The 15029-nt window shown below is 42.5% G+C and overlaps 1 protein-coding gene across 1 annotated transcript in view; it reads left to right on the top strand.

Annotated features, from left to right (window-relative positions):
- PLXNC1 (plexin C1) overlaps positions 1-15029 on the top strand; it is a 449291-nt gene that overhangs the window by 248411 nt on the left and 185851 nt on the right. The window contains exons 13-17 of the mRNA XM_069229118.1: positions 375-584; positions 3336-3491; positions 5042-5138; positions 12240-12341; positions 12751-12854. Coding sequence (XP_069085219.1) covers positions 375-584; positions 3336-3491; positions 5042-5138; positions 12240-12341; positions 12751-12854 — 669 coding nt within the window. The remainder of the gene's footprint in view (positions 1-374; positions 585-3335; positions 3492-5041; positions 5139-12239; positions 12342-12750; positions 12855-15029) is intronic.

The raw sequence follows: 15029 nt of genomic DNA, 5'->3' as shown, positions 1-15029 counted from the left end.
GAATTCTTTTGCATACTTGCCTGTAGTCACTTCTGAGATGTACAATGGTCTACGGTTATGTGAAGCCAATCCCTATGATGCATTTCCATTATGGGACCAGAGAGCCTAGGGGTAAATCTTTTTAAAAATGCTTCCATCATGGGGCTATCGAGTCTGGTAGTGAATACATAAAACAAGGAACACACAGCATGCAAGATACTTGACTAAATTTTCTAAGTTGATGATCCATTTCTGATAGAAGACAACCGTACAACCAACTATTTACCAAGTGCATTTTCACTTTTGGACAGGAAGTCGTACTTAGTGAAAAGATAGAACTGTTCCTGTTTGCACCAGTATCTCAGTGTTTTTCTCTCCCTGTACCTTATTTATAGCTCGTTGATTGTTCTAATAATGAAACCCTCTGCCAATTTGAGTCGCCTGTTTTTGGGAGTGAACAAGCTAAACAGATTTTCCAGGTCAAACTGCACACAGGAGCAACTGAGGTGTATTGTGACACGCTTGAATATCTGCTAGACCCACAGTTTACTTCATACAGTGTTCTGCGCACTGCTGAAGAATCTGAATCTCTGCTAAAGATTACGGTAAGCTTACCATTTTGCTGTTTTTACAACATGCATAATAGATAGTTATACTCTCCCTAAAAAGTTAACTTATTATGTACAGTAATCCTGTTCATTGAGCGTCTTCATCGTACAGTGACATACGTCTGTTAATAGCTATCTAAGTGCTTCGTTAAGACTTAACTATTATTTGCTGAACAAGTTGCACACTAGCTAAAAAAATAATGCAGCGCATGGCAGTCAACTGGTGCACAATTTGCATATAAATCTGAGTTTTGTACTTCAGAATGGGGATAATGCACCAATGGCATATGTTTTACCCTGTTTTGAGTTCTGCTAAAACAGAAATAGTGTGTTTTGTTCACACGATTTGGGCCAGGTTTCACCTGGTGAAAACAGTGTGAGCAAAAAACAAAAAAGGAGCTACGACCAAATCAGAATTTGCTGCTCAATTGTAATGAACTTCATAGTGTAATCAACATTGACTAACAGAATAGCTTTGATTTGGCTACCATTTCGTAAATAAAATAGATGAACCATACATGCACATCTTCAAATAACGTAGCACATCTATAAACAACGATGAACATTTATGCTTACATCAAACATAGCCCCAAAGACACAGGAACAGAGACAAGCAGCTATACAACCACCGGTACACACAGGTTTAAAGTCACCCGTACAAAGAGCCCATAAGACATGAAGCCACCCTCGTACACAGAAAATACAAATACAGGCATCCATGTACCACGTGGTCAGGCCAACACATAGTTGCCCGCAAACAGAGAAAGTACACACACAGAAACAGACACACATACAGTTCCACAGAACATGTGCGTTGTCTGACAGCAAATAGACACTCATAGATGGAGAGTGTGACAGACAAACCAAGGGTTTGATAGAATGATAGGTGGGTGCTGGAAAAGGTGCAGGTCTGTGCCCCTTCTGTCAGTGGTCACTCTCAAACCTGAGGTGAAATAAAAAGTCATTTGTGAGTCAATTCTCATTCAGTTCTGGCCTCTCGTGGTATAACTCACTGTTATTGGATGATGGAATATTTCAGTCACCTTATCATTGTCATTGATTGCAGGGTACAGCTCAGTACTCTCTGCAGGGCCATTCAGTCCCTAAACCTCTTCCTATCATTATGCATACACCTCAGTGCACTTCAGTACCTTTATCTCTCTAATACTAACATATGGTACATCTACCGCTACAGTCGCTGCACAGATGTCTTAAATAAAAAGATCAGGAGCTATACATTGATTCTCAGTCATCCAGCTGTCCTGCGTCAACTGAAACTCACAATAATTAGATTTCTCTTTTTTTGCATTAAACGTACATATGGTGTTTACGATATTGGCTATTGTACCTGTTTCGGTTCTCCTGCTGCCCTCGGAATGAAATGTGTTTGCTATTTTGCAACAAAGTACATAAGATGGAAACAAACAAGTTTCCTACACACATTATTTTATTCTTTTGAATTATTTAATTGTAGTGGGCTATCAAACTTTGTGTTTCATTAGCCTATGTCTACATTTCCATGCTGACAACTGTTTTGATACCAATAGGATATTTGAATCGACAGTGCAGTGATAAGTATGCATGCAAGTTACTACAGCAAATATTTGCTTTGAAAATAGAGTCTGTAAAGAGATCTCTTCATTTTAACACCACCGCCAATGACTATAGTAGTTTCCACATTGTTTTGGTGCAACATCTGAACTCAGTCCACAAGCAATAGACTTGAAAGCATCTCTTGTGTAACTAACCCAAAATGCCGTCACACAGCACACATGTGCCCTTTTTCTATATCTTCAAATGTGCTGACTTGAATGAATACTTCTTTGGTATTAATTATTAATGCCCCCCGCCACCCTAAATAGATGTAGCCTTCGCTAAAGACACAGTGCTACTAGATAACGGTGCCCTTTTTAATGGTGTACATCTATATCTTCCTATATAGCTCACTCATAAACTGAGCCGCCTGATTTATCCTTCAAAGAAGCACCTTCTTTAGCAGCTCATTTATGCTGATAACAACTCGCCTCTGATAGCTGCATCTCCTTTAAATTCTCATTGTGGCCTCCCTTAGACCTCAGTCATAGAAAAAGGTTGTATTCTATCCAACCATTGTATGGTAAAATCTGTTTCCTGACTTGGCGGGTCATCTCCTGCCTAAAAATATACCTTTGCTAGGATTAAAGTTTGAAACCTTTAAAGACAGAATCTGCAAAGCAATCAGAGCAGCAGTGAAACATGGAGTAGGGTGAGGGCGGTGTGAAATAGCAAGGGGAGCGACCAGGCACCAGTGCAATGGCTAATGGAGGATTACAATGGTTGGTGGTGGGAAGGTGAGCAGCCACACACTAGTGGCAAGCATCACATGTTGTGGCAAGAGGGAGGATGAGATCAACGGAGCCCGTAGAAGAGGTCTGAAATGGGAACTGCAGTCAGCCTATTTTTCTAGAATGAGTGCTGTTATATCAGTGATTGCCTAAACACTTTGGGGAAAAAAACTGTTGCTCATTGGCAGATCAGAAGTGACAGACCATCCTGAAAACATAGTGAGCGGGTTTCCTTACCTAACATTTGCATATATGTCATACAGTGCTTGGCAGAACGAGAGTGGCAATCTCACAATAATCGCAGATGGTCGAGTTGGTGTGATGTGTTAATACAATGTTCAAATTCACTTATTTGCTAAAAAGCTGTTGAAGTCTATCTTAGTACTTACCCAAGCCACTTGTTCTCCATTTTATGCTTGGACAGAAAGAAAAAGATGATCTTGATATTGAGGCGATGGAACTCGAAGTCCTTGTCATGTACATGGACAAGCCACATCAATGTGTAATCCAGAATATAAGCTCCACTACTATACTTTGCAAGTCACAGAGAGATGCAAAGGATAAGATCTCGGAAGTGGTTGTAAGTAAACGTCTTTCTTGATACCAAAGCAGTTTGTGTAACAGCGTCTATCATTTTGATCCCATACCTTCATTTACCAGAAGATCCAGACACTCCCACAGTCCGCCACTCCCACTGAGTTCCCTATTCAGAGTTTCCCTGTATTTGAGGATTCAAGGGCACACACGATGAATACTGATTCTTGCAGTATGACCACCCCATTTGAGTCATGCACTTCTGAATGGGGGATACCGCGGTAATACAACATTTGTTCCCCTCTCTGAGCCGCGAAAGTCAGAACTTTGCGGTATTTTGCTGCCCGAGATTCAACTGGTTTTACTTGTCAAACTTTGTGTGGTAAAAAGTTGTATTTTTGTACTAGTTGTAGTCCCGATTCAGGTATAAAGAGGCTCATAGAATAAGGACCCTATTTCTCTGTAGGAACAACTAACAATAAATTTGACGGTTCTATTGGCCATTTGGTGTCAGCTTCATGGTCGTTACAAAGGGAAAAAACTCTGGGTGAAAAAGGGACTGCTCAAATACTTCTTTTTAAATGTATTTTTCAACTAAGTTCTACACAAATCAAACAACAGAAAGAAATGCAAACACTACACAACTTTAGTTTACACGACTAACTTCATGATCTTCAATAAAAAGGCACGCTTCTCATTGTAAATGCACCTGTGCCAGCTCACGATTCTGGCATCACCAACGTCCTTGGAAGTTCCAATGACTTATCACAGGGAAGTTACCAGAGGTGTATCTTTTAGAGTAATAGACAGACTTTGTGCTCTGTGTGTGTGTGTGTCTGTGTCTCTTCAATTCCCTATGTTCTGTCGAATTGAACCATTTCATTACCAACACACTTCTCTGTATCCTGTATTGATTTGAAGCATAAAAACATGCTGTGTGAAATGTTATAGTATATCACACAGTGTGTTGTCGCAAAGAGAACAAAGATGGGTAAAGTTGCCCTTACGGTGACACTATTACATTTAGTTCGTAATCTCCTGAGGGTGGCCTAGTGCCTGGAGTGGAAGCTGCTTCATAAGCCTTCTAGTAAATTCTTTGTGCACCTGGAGCCAGGCATGCAGCAGTGGGTCCTCTCCTTGCACAGCATCATTTCAGTTCTTCCAAAGAAAGGGCTGGAAGTCTTAGCAGTATGGTGTTAGTTATGGAAGATAACCTACAGGCTATGAGCAATGGTTTCACCAGGAGGGCAGCCTTATCCAACTCCCGCATCTCAGGTCTCTCTCTAACCTGTGGGTAGGTTGCCCAGCAACAAAGAATCTTTGTTGGTTCATCTTCTTGCAAGGTCACAGCACTATACAATCTTGTTAAAATCTGGATAATTTGAGAAGACAATACGTGGATAAAAGTTGCTTATTGCTTGTGAGCCCTTCTGAGTTCATTAAAAGTGCACAGTGGCAGCTAAAGAAGTTGAGTGGTACCAGGAGCCGCGCATTTGTAATGGTTTCAGATGCTCCTTATTGCTACCTTATAGCAGTATCTCTGCTTTCATGATGTTATCACACAGTCATTCAATTACGACCCTGCTGTGTTTTTAGGTCAAACTGGGAAACTTCAAGACATCTGTCAAACCAGAACCAGAACTATTGTACCTCCTTGCTCTGATACCTGTCTTGCTGATTATAATTATAGTGGGTAAGTTGCATTTTGGATTGTTTTTATATATGTTTCCATAACATTTTATGTTTAATGCCACCTGATGTTGGAGATGCATTGCAGCGATGTTTGATGGAGAGCGGTCCTAGACATATGCAGGACCAAAAACAATGTACTCTTCCACCATTGCTTCGATTTCTCCTTCAAAACATACCCATATCAGCAAATTATTCCCGTTTTTGCCATTACTAGTGTTGTAACATTTCACAGCGATTTAATTTGTACAACTTCATACCCCACCATGAAGCAGGATGCACTGCTTTCACTGTCAAGTCTACCCCTCAACCCATGATCGTCATTCTCCTATTGTATTGTATTATAATAGTATTTATATAGCGCTTACTACCCCTGACGAGGCGTCGAAGTGCTTTTCTTCGAGTAGCACGCTACTCCGGAACCCAACAAGACTTAGTGGTGGATTAGTATTGGTAGATATGAGTACAGTTTTAGTATTACGATGAGTTAATTTGAGCTGTGGATATGAGAGTTTGTTAGTTAGATTGACTGGAGTAATGGAGGGATGGAGGAGGAAAAAAACCAGAAGTGTTAATTGGGAGTTTATGGTAATAGGATTTAGGCTTGGAATGAGTAAAGGGAGGATGGAGGAGGGAAGAGTCCGTGGAGGGGGTTAGGGAGATCATAGTAGAAGGGTGAGAAAAATGAGGGAGAATATAGTAGGGTTGTTTGGGAGATCATGGCAGTAAAGTGAGGTTTGAGTGAGTTAGATGTGGAAGCGGAGGGAAGAGCTTAGGCAGAGTTATTTAGGAGATGAAAGTAGTAGAATGGATTTGGGATGAGTCAGAGTGGGAATGGAGGATAGATAAAGACATGACATATGGTGATGGGTAGATAAGTGTGATATTAGTTGAGAGCAGGGATTCATAAGTATCTAGTATAACAACTTATCTAGGAGTTATGCAATGACCTATGAACATGTTAAGCATAGAATAACATACACACATGAATACACACACATATGCACACATATATGTACATTCATATACATATTTAACCATGAGTAAATATACTTAGTGAAACAGGATTAAAGAGTGTGTGTAGTTTATTGTTATGACATAGTAGTGATACATATTTTCTAAAGAACTATTTATAATTAGGATATACACAATCAGAAAAACATATTTATCAACATAGGCATATGCAGTCCATAGTTGTTTGAATATGGTGGTTATGAAGGAAAGAGCCAACTCTTGAGTCGTTTTCTGAAGACAAGATAGTTATCTGTGGCTCTTGTAGTTTGGGTTAATGAATTCCATAGTTTGGCTGCTTGAACGGAGGATGGATCACCTATAGTCTTTTTCTTGTATGGTGGTGTTCTAAGGCGGGGTGCCAATCTTGAGCGGAGGTTTCTTTGTTGAATGTATTTGGTTATTTTGTTTCTGATAAAAAGCTGTCCTGTTCCATGTATAGCTTTGTGGGTAATACAAAGCAGCTTGAAAATGCCTCTTCTGGCAACGGGTAATCAGTGTAGTACTCTCAAGGCAGGGGAGATGTAGGCTTGTGGCTTTACATGTAATAGTAACCTGGCTGCGGAGTTCTGAATACGTTGTAGTTTTTTCATAATAGATAGAGATGATCCATGGTAGAGGCCATTGGCATAATCCAGTTTGGATAGTACAAGCGAGATAGTAGCTTGCACCTTGTGTGGAAATCCGAGGTGGGGAAAGATGCATCGTAGAGTCTTCAAGGTGATGAAGCTTGTTCGTGCTAATTTGTCCACTTGGGCATTCATAGTTAACTTGGAGTCCATGGTGATTCCAGGGTTTTAAACTTCCTTGGATAATTGAGGAGGTGGTCCGAGATCGTCAGTACAGGTGCACAGTGGGTCATAACTTTTCCAATCACCACATATGAGTATTTCTGTTTTAGAGGCATTTAGTTTGAGATGGCTCCAGGTCATCCACTGATCAATGGCTCTGAGGCAACTGAAGATTTCTGAGTTTTCACTGTTTTTGGGGCATTCTGATTTAAGTAGTATTTGTGTGTCATCTGCATAGTTGTAGCATGTCAGATGAAAATCATTGATCAGTTCTGGTAATGATATCACGTAGATGTTGAAAAGCAAAGGTGAGATGATTGATCCTAGGGGGACCCCTGCTTTTGTGAGGTAGGGTTTGGACGAGAAGGGGGGAGAATAGATAATAGTAGATCTTTTTTGAAGATAGGATGTAATCCAGTCGAGAGCAGTCCCTTCTATGCCGGCTTCATGGAGTCTTGGAATTAGGGTGTCATGGTCAACCATATCAAAGGCAGCCGAGAGGTCCAAGAGAAGTAATGCAGCAACTCCATTGCGGTCAACTGTGTTTTTAAGATCATCCCAGATTGCTATGAGTGCTGATTCAGTGCCTCTTCCTGGGCAGAATCCAGTTTGGAAATCTGAAAGAATAGAATTGTCTTCAATGAATTGTGACATCTGGGTGAATGCTGCTCTTTCTATCAGTTTGCCCAGGAAAGGTCCATTTCTGATTGGTCTGTAGTTGTTGGGGTCCTGCAGGTTTAGGTTTGTTTTCTTTAATAACGGTCGTATGTATGCCTTTTTCAGGTCTACAGGAAAAGTTCCTGTAGTTGAAGAGTTTTTGATGATTCTTATTACAGGTGTGGCAGCAGAAGTAGATAAAAGAATATTCTTGAAGATTTGTGGTGGACAAGGGTCAGAAGGGCAACCGGAAGGTCTGCTTGCTTTGACCAAATCCATAAATTCACCTTGTGATATTTGTTTGAAGGACTGTAGAGGCTCGGTTGGTTTATTCTTAGAGGGTATTTTAGGAAAGGGGTTGGTGCTGATGGTTTTCTTCTGTTTTAAATAGGAATTCAATGTGTCTGCCTTGGTTGTGTAATGAGTTGCCAGTTTGTTTGTGAAATTTTGAGTAGTGGGATGACTTCCTTCCATGCATGTAGGTTTTCGAAATTCATTGAGAATTTTATAAAATTCTTTGGTTGTAGATTTAGCATTTTAAATCCTGTCTGAGTAGTACCTTTGTTTAGCTTTTTTGATTGATGATTTGAATATTCTGTTAAGTTTGTATAGCTGCAGTTTGTCTTGACCGTTGTTTGTTTTGAGCCAGGTCCGCTGCAACTTTCTGATTTGTTGCTTTACCTTCTAAGTTCTGTGTTTCTCCAATGTGTTGGTTTTTTTTTTGTCGTGTTTAGTTTTTCTGAGTGGTATTAGGATATCAAAAGCTTCCTGTAGCCAGTTGTGTTTCTAAGTCATCAAATCTGAGTTTGCTCCAAGGTCGATAGGTGCATGTATGTAAGTAGTTGTGGGGTGTGTTGATTAGTGGAATTTTATGTCGGAAAGTTATCAAATGGTGGTCTGACCATGTGATTGGCGTGATGGTATGGACGGTAACTAGTTCAGGCTTAGCAAAAATGACATCTAGGATGTGTCCAGCGATGTGCCTATCCTTGACTGTGTTTTGTGCACCCCCTAGTGTTCGATTCATTTCCCACCTCTCCTATCTCAGTGCATGTGTCTCAAACAGAGATAGTACAGTGACAACATCTGTATGTGGTCTGTGTCATCTTTCTTCTCCCAAACCTTGCACCATAAATTACCCCTCATCCCTCTCTTGTATCCTAAGTTCCCCTGCTTGAATTCTGCAGTTCACCCGATTGCACCCTGCCTCTTGCTCCCTTCCAGCACCCTGCCCATTCCACCTTGTCCTTCTCATGCACACTGTATTTTCCACTCACAACCTATGATCTAGATTGCACCATTCTGTGTATTTACAACTCTCTGCCACACAGACACAGAATTACCCACCAGCACACTTGGTGCCATGGATTCATTGTTTACGTGTTTACACAAGTTGCATAGACTTTCAATACTTTCAGTTTGTGTTTACCCATATGTTGGTCGTGTACTAGAATGCCTTTCAATACACATAGATATAGACTTTGCAGAGTTTAAAAAGGGATATGTGTTTTTCTAATAATCTTTGTTGAGCCTTTGTTTATGTCAGTGCTCTTAAATAACTTGCGTATTTCCTCATATCTGATTATTCCGCATATGCATGATATGATATTCTTTCCCCCTCTGTAGTGCCTGTGTCATGTTCCGCCTCCTGTCACTCTGTAGTGTTTGACCTCTGCCTCTTCTACATCCGTGGTGCCCTGCTTTACCACCCATCAACATACATCTAAGAGCACGCTATAGGAAAAACATGGATCAGCCTTACAACACTCCTTTCCAACCATTATCTATGTCTGGATAGATAGTATCTTAAGGGCAATGGATCCAGTCTTTGGAATTTCGCATAGGTGACAAAAATATTATCAACTATTTTCACATAAAACATGAATGAAAAAAATCCCATTCACTCTGCAGCACAGTTCAGTCAGCTGTCACCGTCCACTTTGCAGAGCCACTCACCATTTTTTGCAGTCACCGTTCACTTGGCTGTCACCACCAGTCCCTGGCAGCCGAGATTCATTCTGCAGTCACCAGCAAGAATTCACTCTGAAATCATTAGACACCGTTCACTCCGCAGTCATTCTACACAAGCAGTCACTTAATTTTTGTAAAGCGCGGCTACTCACCTGTGAGGGTCTCAAGGCACTGGGGCGGAGGGGCCTCATCCAAAGAGCCACATCTTAAGGTTCTTCCTGAAGATGGTGAGCGATGAGCTTTGTCTGAGGTGCAGGGAAAGGTTGTTCCAGCTCTTTGCTGCAATGTAGGTGAAGGATCATCCTCCAGCGATGGTTTTGCAGATGCGAGGGATGGTGGGCAGGGCCATCTGAGTGGAGCGGAGGGATCTGGCGGGGTGTGGAAGGAGACGCGGTGGTTCAGGTAGGCTGGTCCTGCGTTGTGTATGGCCTTGTACGTGTGGGTGAGTAGCTTGAAGGTGATTTGCTTCTCGACCGGTAGCCAGTGGATGGTACTCAAGTGTTGGGAGATGTGTTCTCAGTGAGGCAGGTCCAGGATGAGTCTGGCGACGGCGTTCATGATGAATTGTAGTTTTTTTATGTTTCTAGTTGAGGTGCAGGTGTAGAGGGCATTGCCGTAGTCGAGCTTGCTAGTGACCAAGGTGTAGGTGACTGTCCCGCGACAGTCTGCTGGGATCCATCTGAAGATCTTCTGAAGTTTGCGGAGTGTGTGCCAGAAGGAGGAGGTGACTGAGATTACCTGGTGGGTCATGGATAGGGAGGAGTCGAGGATGATTCCTAGGTTGTGGGCATGCTCAGTCAGTGCAGGGAGGGGTGCTGAGGGATGTGGGCCACCAGGAGTCATCCCAAGCTGAGGTGGAGCTTTCGAAGATGATTAGCTCAGTCTTGTCAGAGTTGAGCTTGAGGCAGCTTTCTCTTGTACAGGTGGCAACGGCTTCCATTCCTGAGTGGAAGTTCCTTTTCGCCGTGCCCGGGTCTTCGGTGAGGGAAATGATGAGTTGTTTGTCATCGTCATATGATACGATGTTCATACCGTGGCTTTTGATGATGGCAGTGAGAGGGGCCATATATAGGTTGAACAGTGTGAGACTCAGTGAGGATCCTTGGGTACTCCGCAGTTGACTCCTGTGGGTCTGGAGGTGTATGATGGGAGTCTGACCATATGCGTCCTCCCGGAGAGGAAGGAGTGGATCCATTCCAGGGCTCTTCCGCGGATTCCTATGTCATGGAATCTGGTGCGCAGAGTGCTGTGGGAGACCGAGTTGAAGGCTGCTGAGAGGTCGAGGAGTATGAGCACTGCGGTGTGGCAGTAGTCTAGGAGTAATCGGATGTCGTCGTGGCTGCCAGGAGGGCTGTCTCCATTCTGTGGTTGCTGCGGAAGCCGGACTGGGAGCTGTTCAGGGAGTTGTTGCCCTTGTTGATTGCTTTCTCCATGCTTTGGTGGGGTAGGGTAGCAGCGAGATTGGCCGGAAATTCTTAAGTTCTGATGGGTCGGCCGAAGGACTTTTCTGAGAGGGCATAGTTTGGTGTTTTTCCAGTCCTCAGTGAAGGTGCCAGTGTTGATTGAGCAGTTGATTGTGTTCTGGAGCTCGGGCGATGGATGCGCAGGCTCTGTTGTATATGTGGTGCGGGCAGGGGTTCATGGGGGCTCCTGAGTGGGTGCTGCCTATTTCACATCTGACCCGTCCTGTTGTGTCCTGTTTAAAAACATCATCCCACACACCAACACACTGACATCACACACCATCATACCCTCACACACATGCACACACACTCTCTCTATGAGGGAAACTTACATTGCTCCAGTTGCTCTGTTGTGTATGGAAGGATGTCTGCACTACTGCAGCACACCCTGTGCCTGTGTTTGAAGAAGCATATCCTGTTGTTATTATTAATATATGTGCTCTGTCTGTTTTCAGGCTCCGTGGGTAGCTTGCTCTGCTGCTGTACAGGCTGCACTGGCTCTGTGCGTGTGAGGAAGTGTGCACGATTCTTGTCTGTGTTATCACTATCTTGTGGATGTCAGGGAAGCTTGTGCTGCCACGGCGCATGCTGTACCTGCCCTGTCGGTGTGAAAAAGCAAGTGCTGCTCCTGCCTGTGTGTGAAGCCGAAGCTGTTGCATATGTTGCACCTGTTCGGGGTGTGATATGGCGCTATACACTGCTGCCAGCTGCCTTATAATTGCTCATGTTAGAGAAGCTTGCACTGCTCCTGTACTTATGATATGTGTTTGTGAACGTGGATGAAGACCCTTTTTACAATCGAGATTATCATTAATGTTCATTGTGTAATCCCTGGTTGGTTTTAAAGTCATTGTGAAAGAGGCTGACTTGGGACTGGCACCGGTCCTTTAGTGGTGTGTCCTATGTGTCCACAGAGTGCAGAAGTCAGCCATGGCAGTGCCATTGGCACAGGGGCGCGCGCACATACATTCAAGACATTGAAGAGCTGAAGAAAAGAATGAAGGCCTGTTGTGGCCCTTCTGTGAGAAACGCTATAAATACCCGCAGGCCGCTTTTAATGTTACTTATGTATTTTAATAGAGCGGTTCATGCCTTTATATTCAGATACTAGTCAGTGTAAATGTCTGGGCGGTTAGCATAGACAATAATGCGCGAAGATTAGAAGCATGTTTTTGCATCGAAAATAACTAATGATGTTCTCTTCTGTGGCAGCCGCCATCTTGATAACTAGACACAAATCCAGGCAGTTGAGCCGCAAACTGAGTCTGAAACTCGAACTCCTGGAATCAGACCTTCGAAACGAAATACGGCACGGTAGGGTCCCATGTGGCAGCTGCGAATACCTTGTGTTATTTTATGTCGCATTTTATGCCCACTATCTTTGAGCCCTCTTTAGCATCGAGATTACTGTAGCATCTGTCATACATGGTCGAAAGAAGATGTTTTAGAAATACGATAAATGTAGGATAATAAGTAAATTCAAATAAATACTATTGTCAAGTGATTAAGAAGGGAAAAATCCCATATTTCTTGCAATATGAAGTCAGTCATTTGTGCTGGTTAACACAGGTCTGTCCCTGATCATTACCATGCGCTTTTGGTACATTGTCAAAATGCTGCTTTTGTGTATTTCTCAGCATTGAAAGGAGGATTAGTGCAAGACTGTGACGTGGTTTATTTGGGCTGATAGTGTGTATTTTTTCGGGGGCGTTATTCTCTCCAGGATTTGCAGAGCTGCAGATCGATCAGTCGGATGTGGTGGACACCGCGGGCACTATTCCTTTCCTTGACTACAAACATTTCGCCATTCGAACTTTCTTCCCAGAGGTACGTGCTTCCTAATCACTCAGTGACAAATATCCACGAACCCGTGCAGAATAATAGTGGTCTTGGGAATTGTGCATAGGGTCTTCACGCTGGGTTCCTTTGACAGACAGGTAAACATTCCTCACTACGTAAAACACCCTACTTGCTTTTGCACCACAGTTGTATATCTTCACTACGTGCACAAGAACACTGCACAGGAAGGGAGTCTGTGGCTATTGTCTCTGCACTTCGTGCACTAAAGTGTGACTTAGCTTTTGCACTGAAGGCAACTCAGTGCACAAATAGTGCAGGTGCAGCCGAGAACGTTATTTTGTAATCCACACTCCTTCCTGCTTTGTCATTGCGCTTTGGCACATGACGGTGATTCAGCCCCAGATGGCAAACAAATGGGGGTTCAAAAATACACAGACTGACTTGTGATATCACATAGTGTGTGCTGGTGGTCTAGAAAGGCAGGTGCACACACGTTCTGCTATTACACGTGATCATCAGTTTTTCTTATTTGACATTATTGTGGTCACCTGTCTAAAATAAAGAAAAGTATTAGGAATTAAACGTGAGGATTCCCCCAAAAAATCCTCTTGAATTCTGACATAATTTCTCTTGAGATCGAACGCAATTAATTGTAAATATCAGCAGACGTTTACAGTCAATCAGACACTGCCCGGAGCCTAAACCATCTGTATTGTGGAAAGGCGGGTGTTTTATTTGTTAAATAAACCATTTTTAAGGCTTTTAAACAGAGAAGATAGTGTGTGTCTGTGTGTGTGTATGTAAAAATCACAAGTGAAAACCCACAAATACCTCACCATAACCCACTGAGAGCACCTGTACCCACAAATGTACTAGATAATGCATTTATTAGGGGGTGTGACACCCCATACAACCTCCCTGAAGCTATTCCCTTGCAGAGCACATAACCCGTAGAGGAGGACACCTGCTTCATTCCCTGTGCCATGGGCTTACGTGCCAGAATATTGCACGTGTTAAATACTTAAGTTATACCACAGTGTGTCATGTTTACTGGGTCTGGTTACCTACACCTAATAAAGTCAAAAAGGACTTTAAAACACAAAAGACCTTGAGTCTGAGGCATAGGAAAAGCATTTTCTAATACTGTGTAATGAGTTTTTGTTCTAAAAGTGGTGCATACCTGGTGCAAAATGTTGTGTTGTGGTTTACTTTCCATCTTGAATCACGATTTGCTTTGAAAAGTTGCCTCAATAACGCAAAGTGGTGCTATCCATTAATTTATGTGAAGGGGCATTCTATGGGAGGAGGAGGTAGTACAGAGGACATTCCCACGGAACCACTCATGGGTTTTGATGCAAATTCCTGTCTACCAAGGTTTGTAGGCAGGGATCTGCACCAAATAAGTATGCCTCCTCTGTGTAGGCATAACAGTGGAGCACGTTTTAAAAGTCTCCACATATTTGTCCACATTTGTCTTCTTCCAGGTCAAAACAAATGTGTGACACAGAAAAAACAGTACCATATCTTTGCCTCAAAAGTTAGTAAGTTTCCGCCAGATTCTTCAACTCAATTTATTACTTGATGTGAGCAGGAAAAGGTTGACAGAGAAAAAGTACATTGTGGCTAGGAGCGAGGTTAAAGCCAATAGGCAATTGAAAATTAATAACTGAACTACTGTAGGTATCACATTTTTTTTCGCGCATGTGCGTAGTTGCTGCTTCTGCTTGACATTTGATTCAGGGGTGAGATTCCTGAAAATGGACTCACAAGGATAAGTAGATGGCAAGTAGAGGGGTGTAATATGTCTTATAAACACGTATCAGGGTGGTATGGTGTAGGAATAGCGTCTACTAAATAGTGTATCCTAAATGTTTTAAAAAACATCGCCCTTCTAGAGGTAATAATAGAAAATATGTACACAATGGGATGAAATATTTCTAAACTATCTTTATACCGCAATATATTTCAGTTCTCAATATTCTGGCTGTCAGAGTAGCTTCAGAGCACGTGAACTCCCCGGGGGCGGAGAATCATTTCCGCGGTTACATAGTTCTAAGCCGTACATTATAGCGAACACTGAGTTTTTTTTTAAATGTTAATATACATTTAATACGAAGCAATAGCGCCATCTTACTGGTTTGCCAATTCATTCCGCTGTCGGGGCTGTCACGGTCATATCGTATTTAAAAATGTTTCTATTTT

This window comes from Pleurodeles waltl, chromosome 4_1 (assembly GCF_031143425.1).
Source record: "Pleurodeles waltl isolate 20211129_DDA chromosome 4_1, aPleWal1.hap1.20221129, whole genome shotgun sequence".
Taxonomy (NCBI): Eukaryota; Metazoa; Chordata; class Amphibia; order Caudata; family Salamandridae; genus Pleurodeles; species Pleurodeles waltl.
This window is presented reverse-complemented; position numbering and strand designations above follow the sequence as displayed.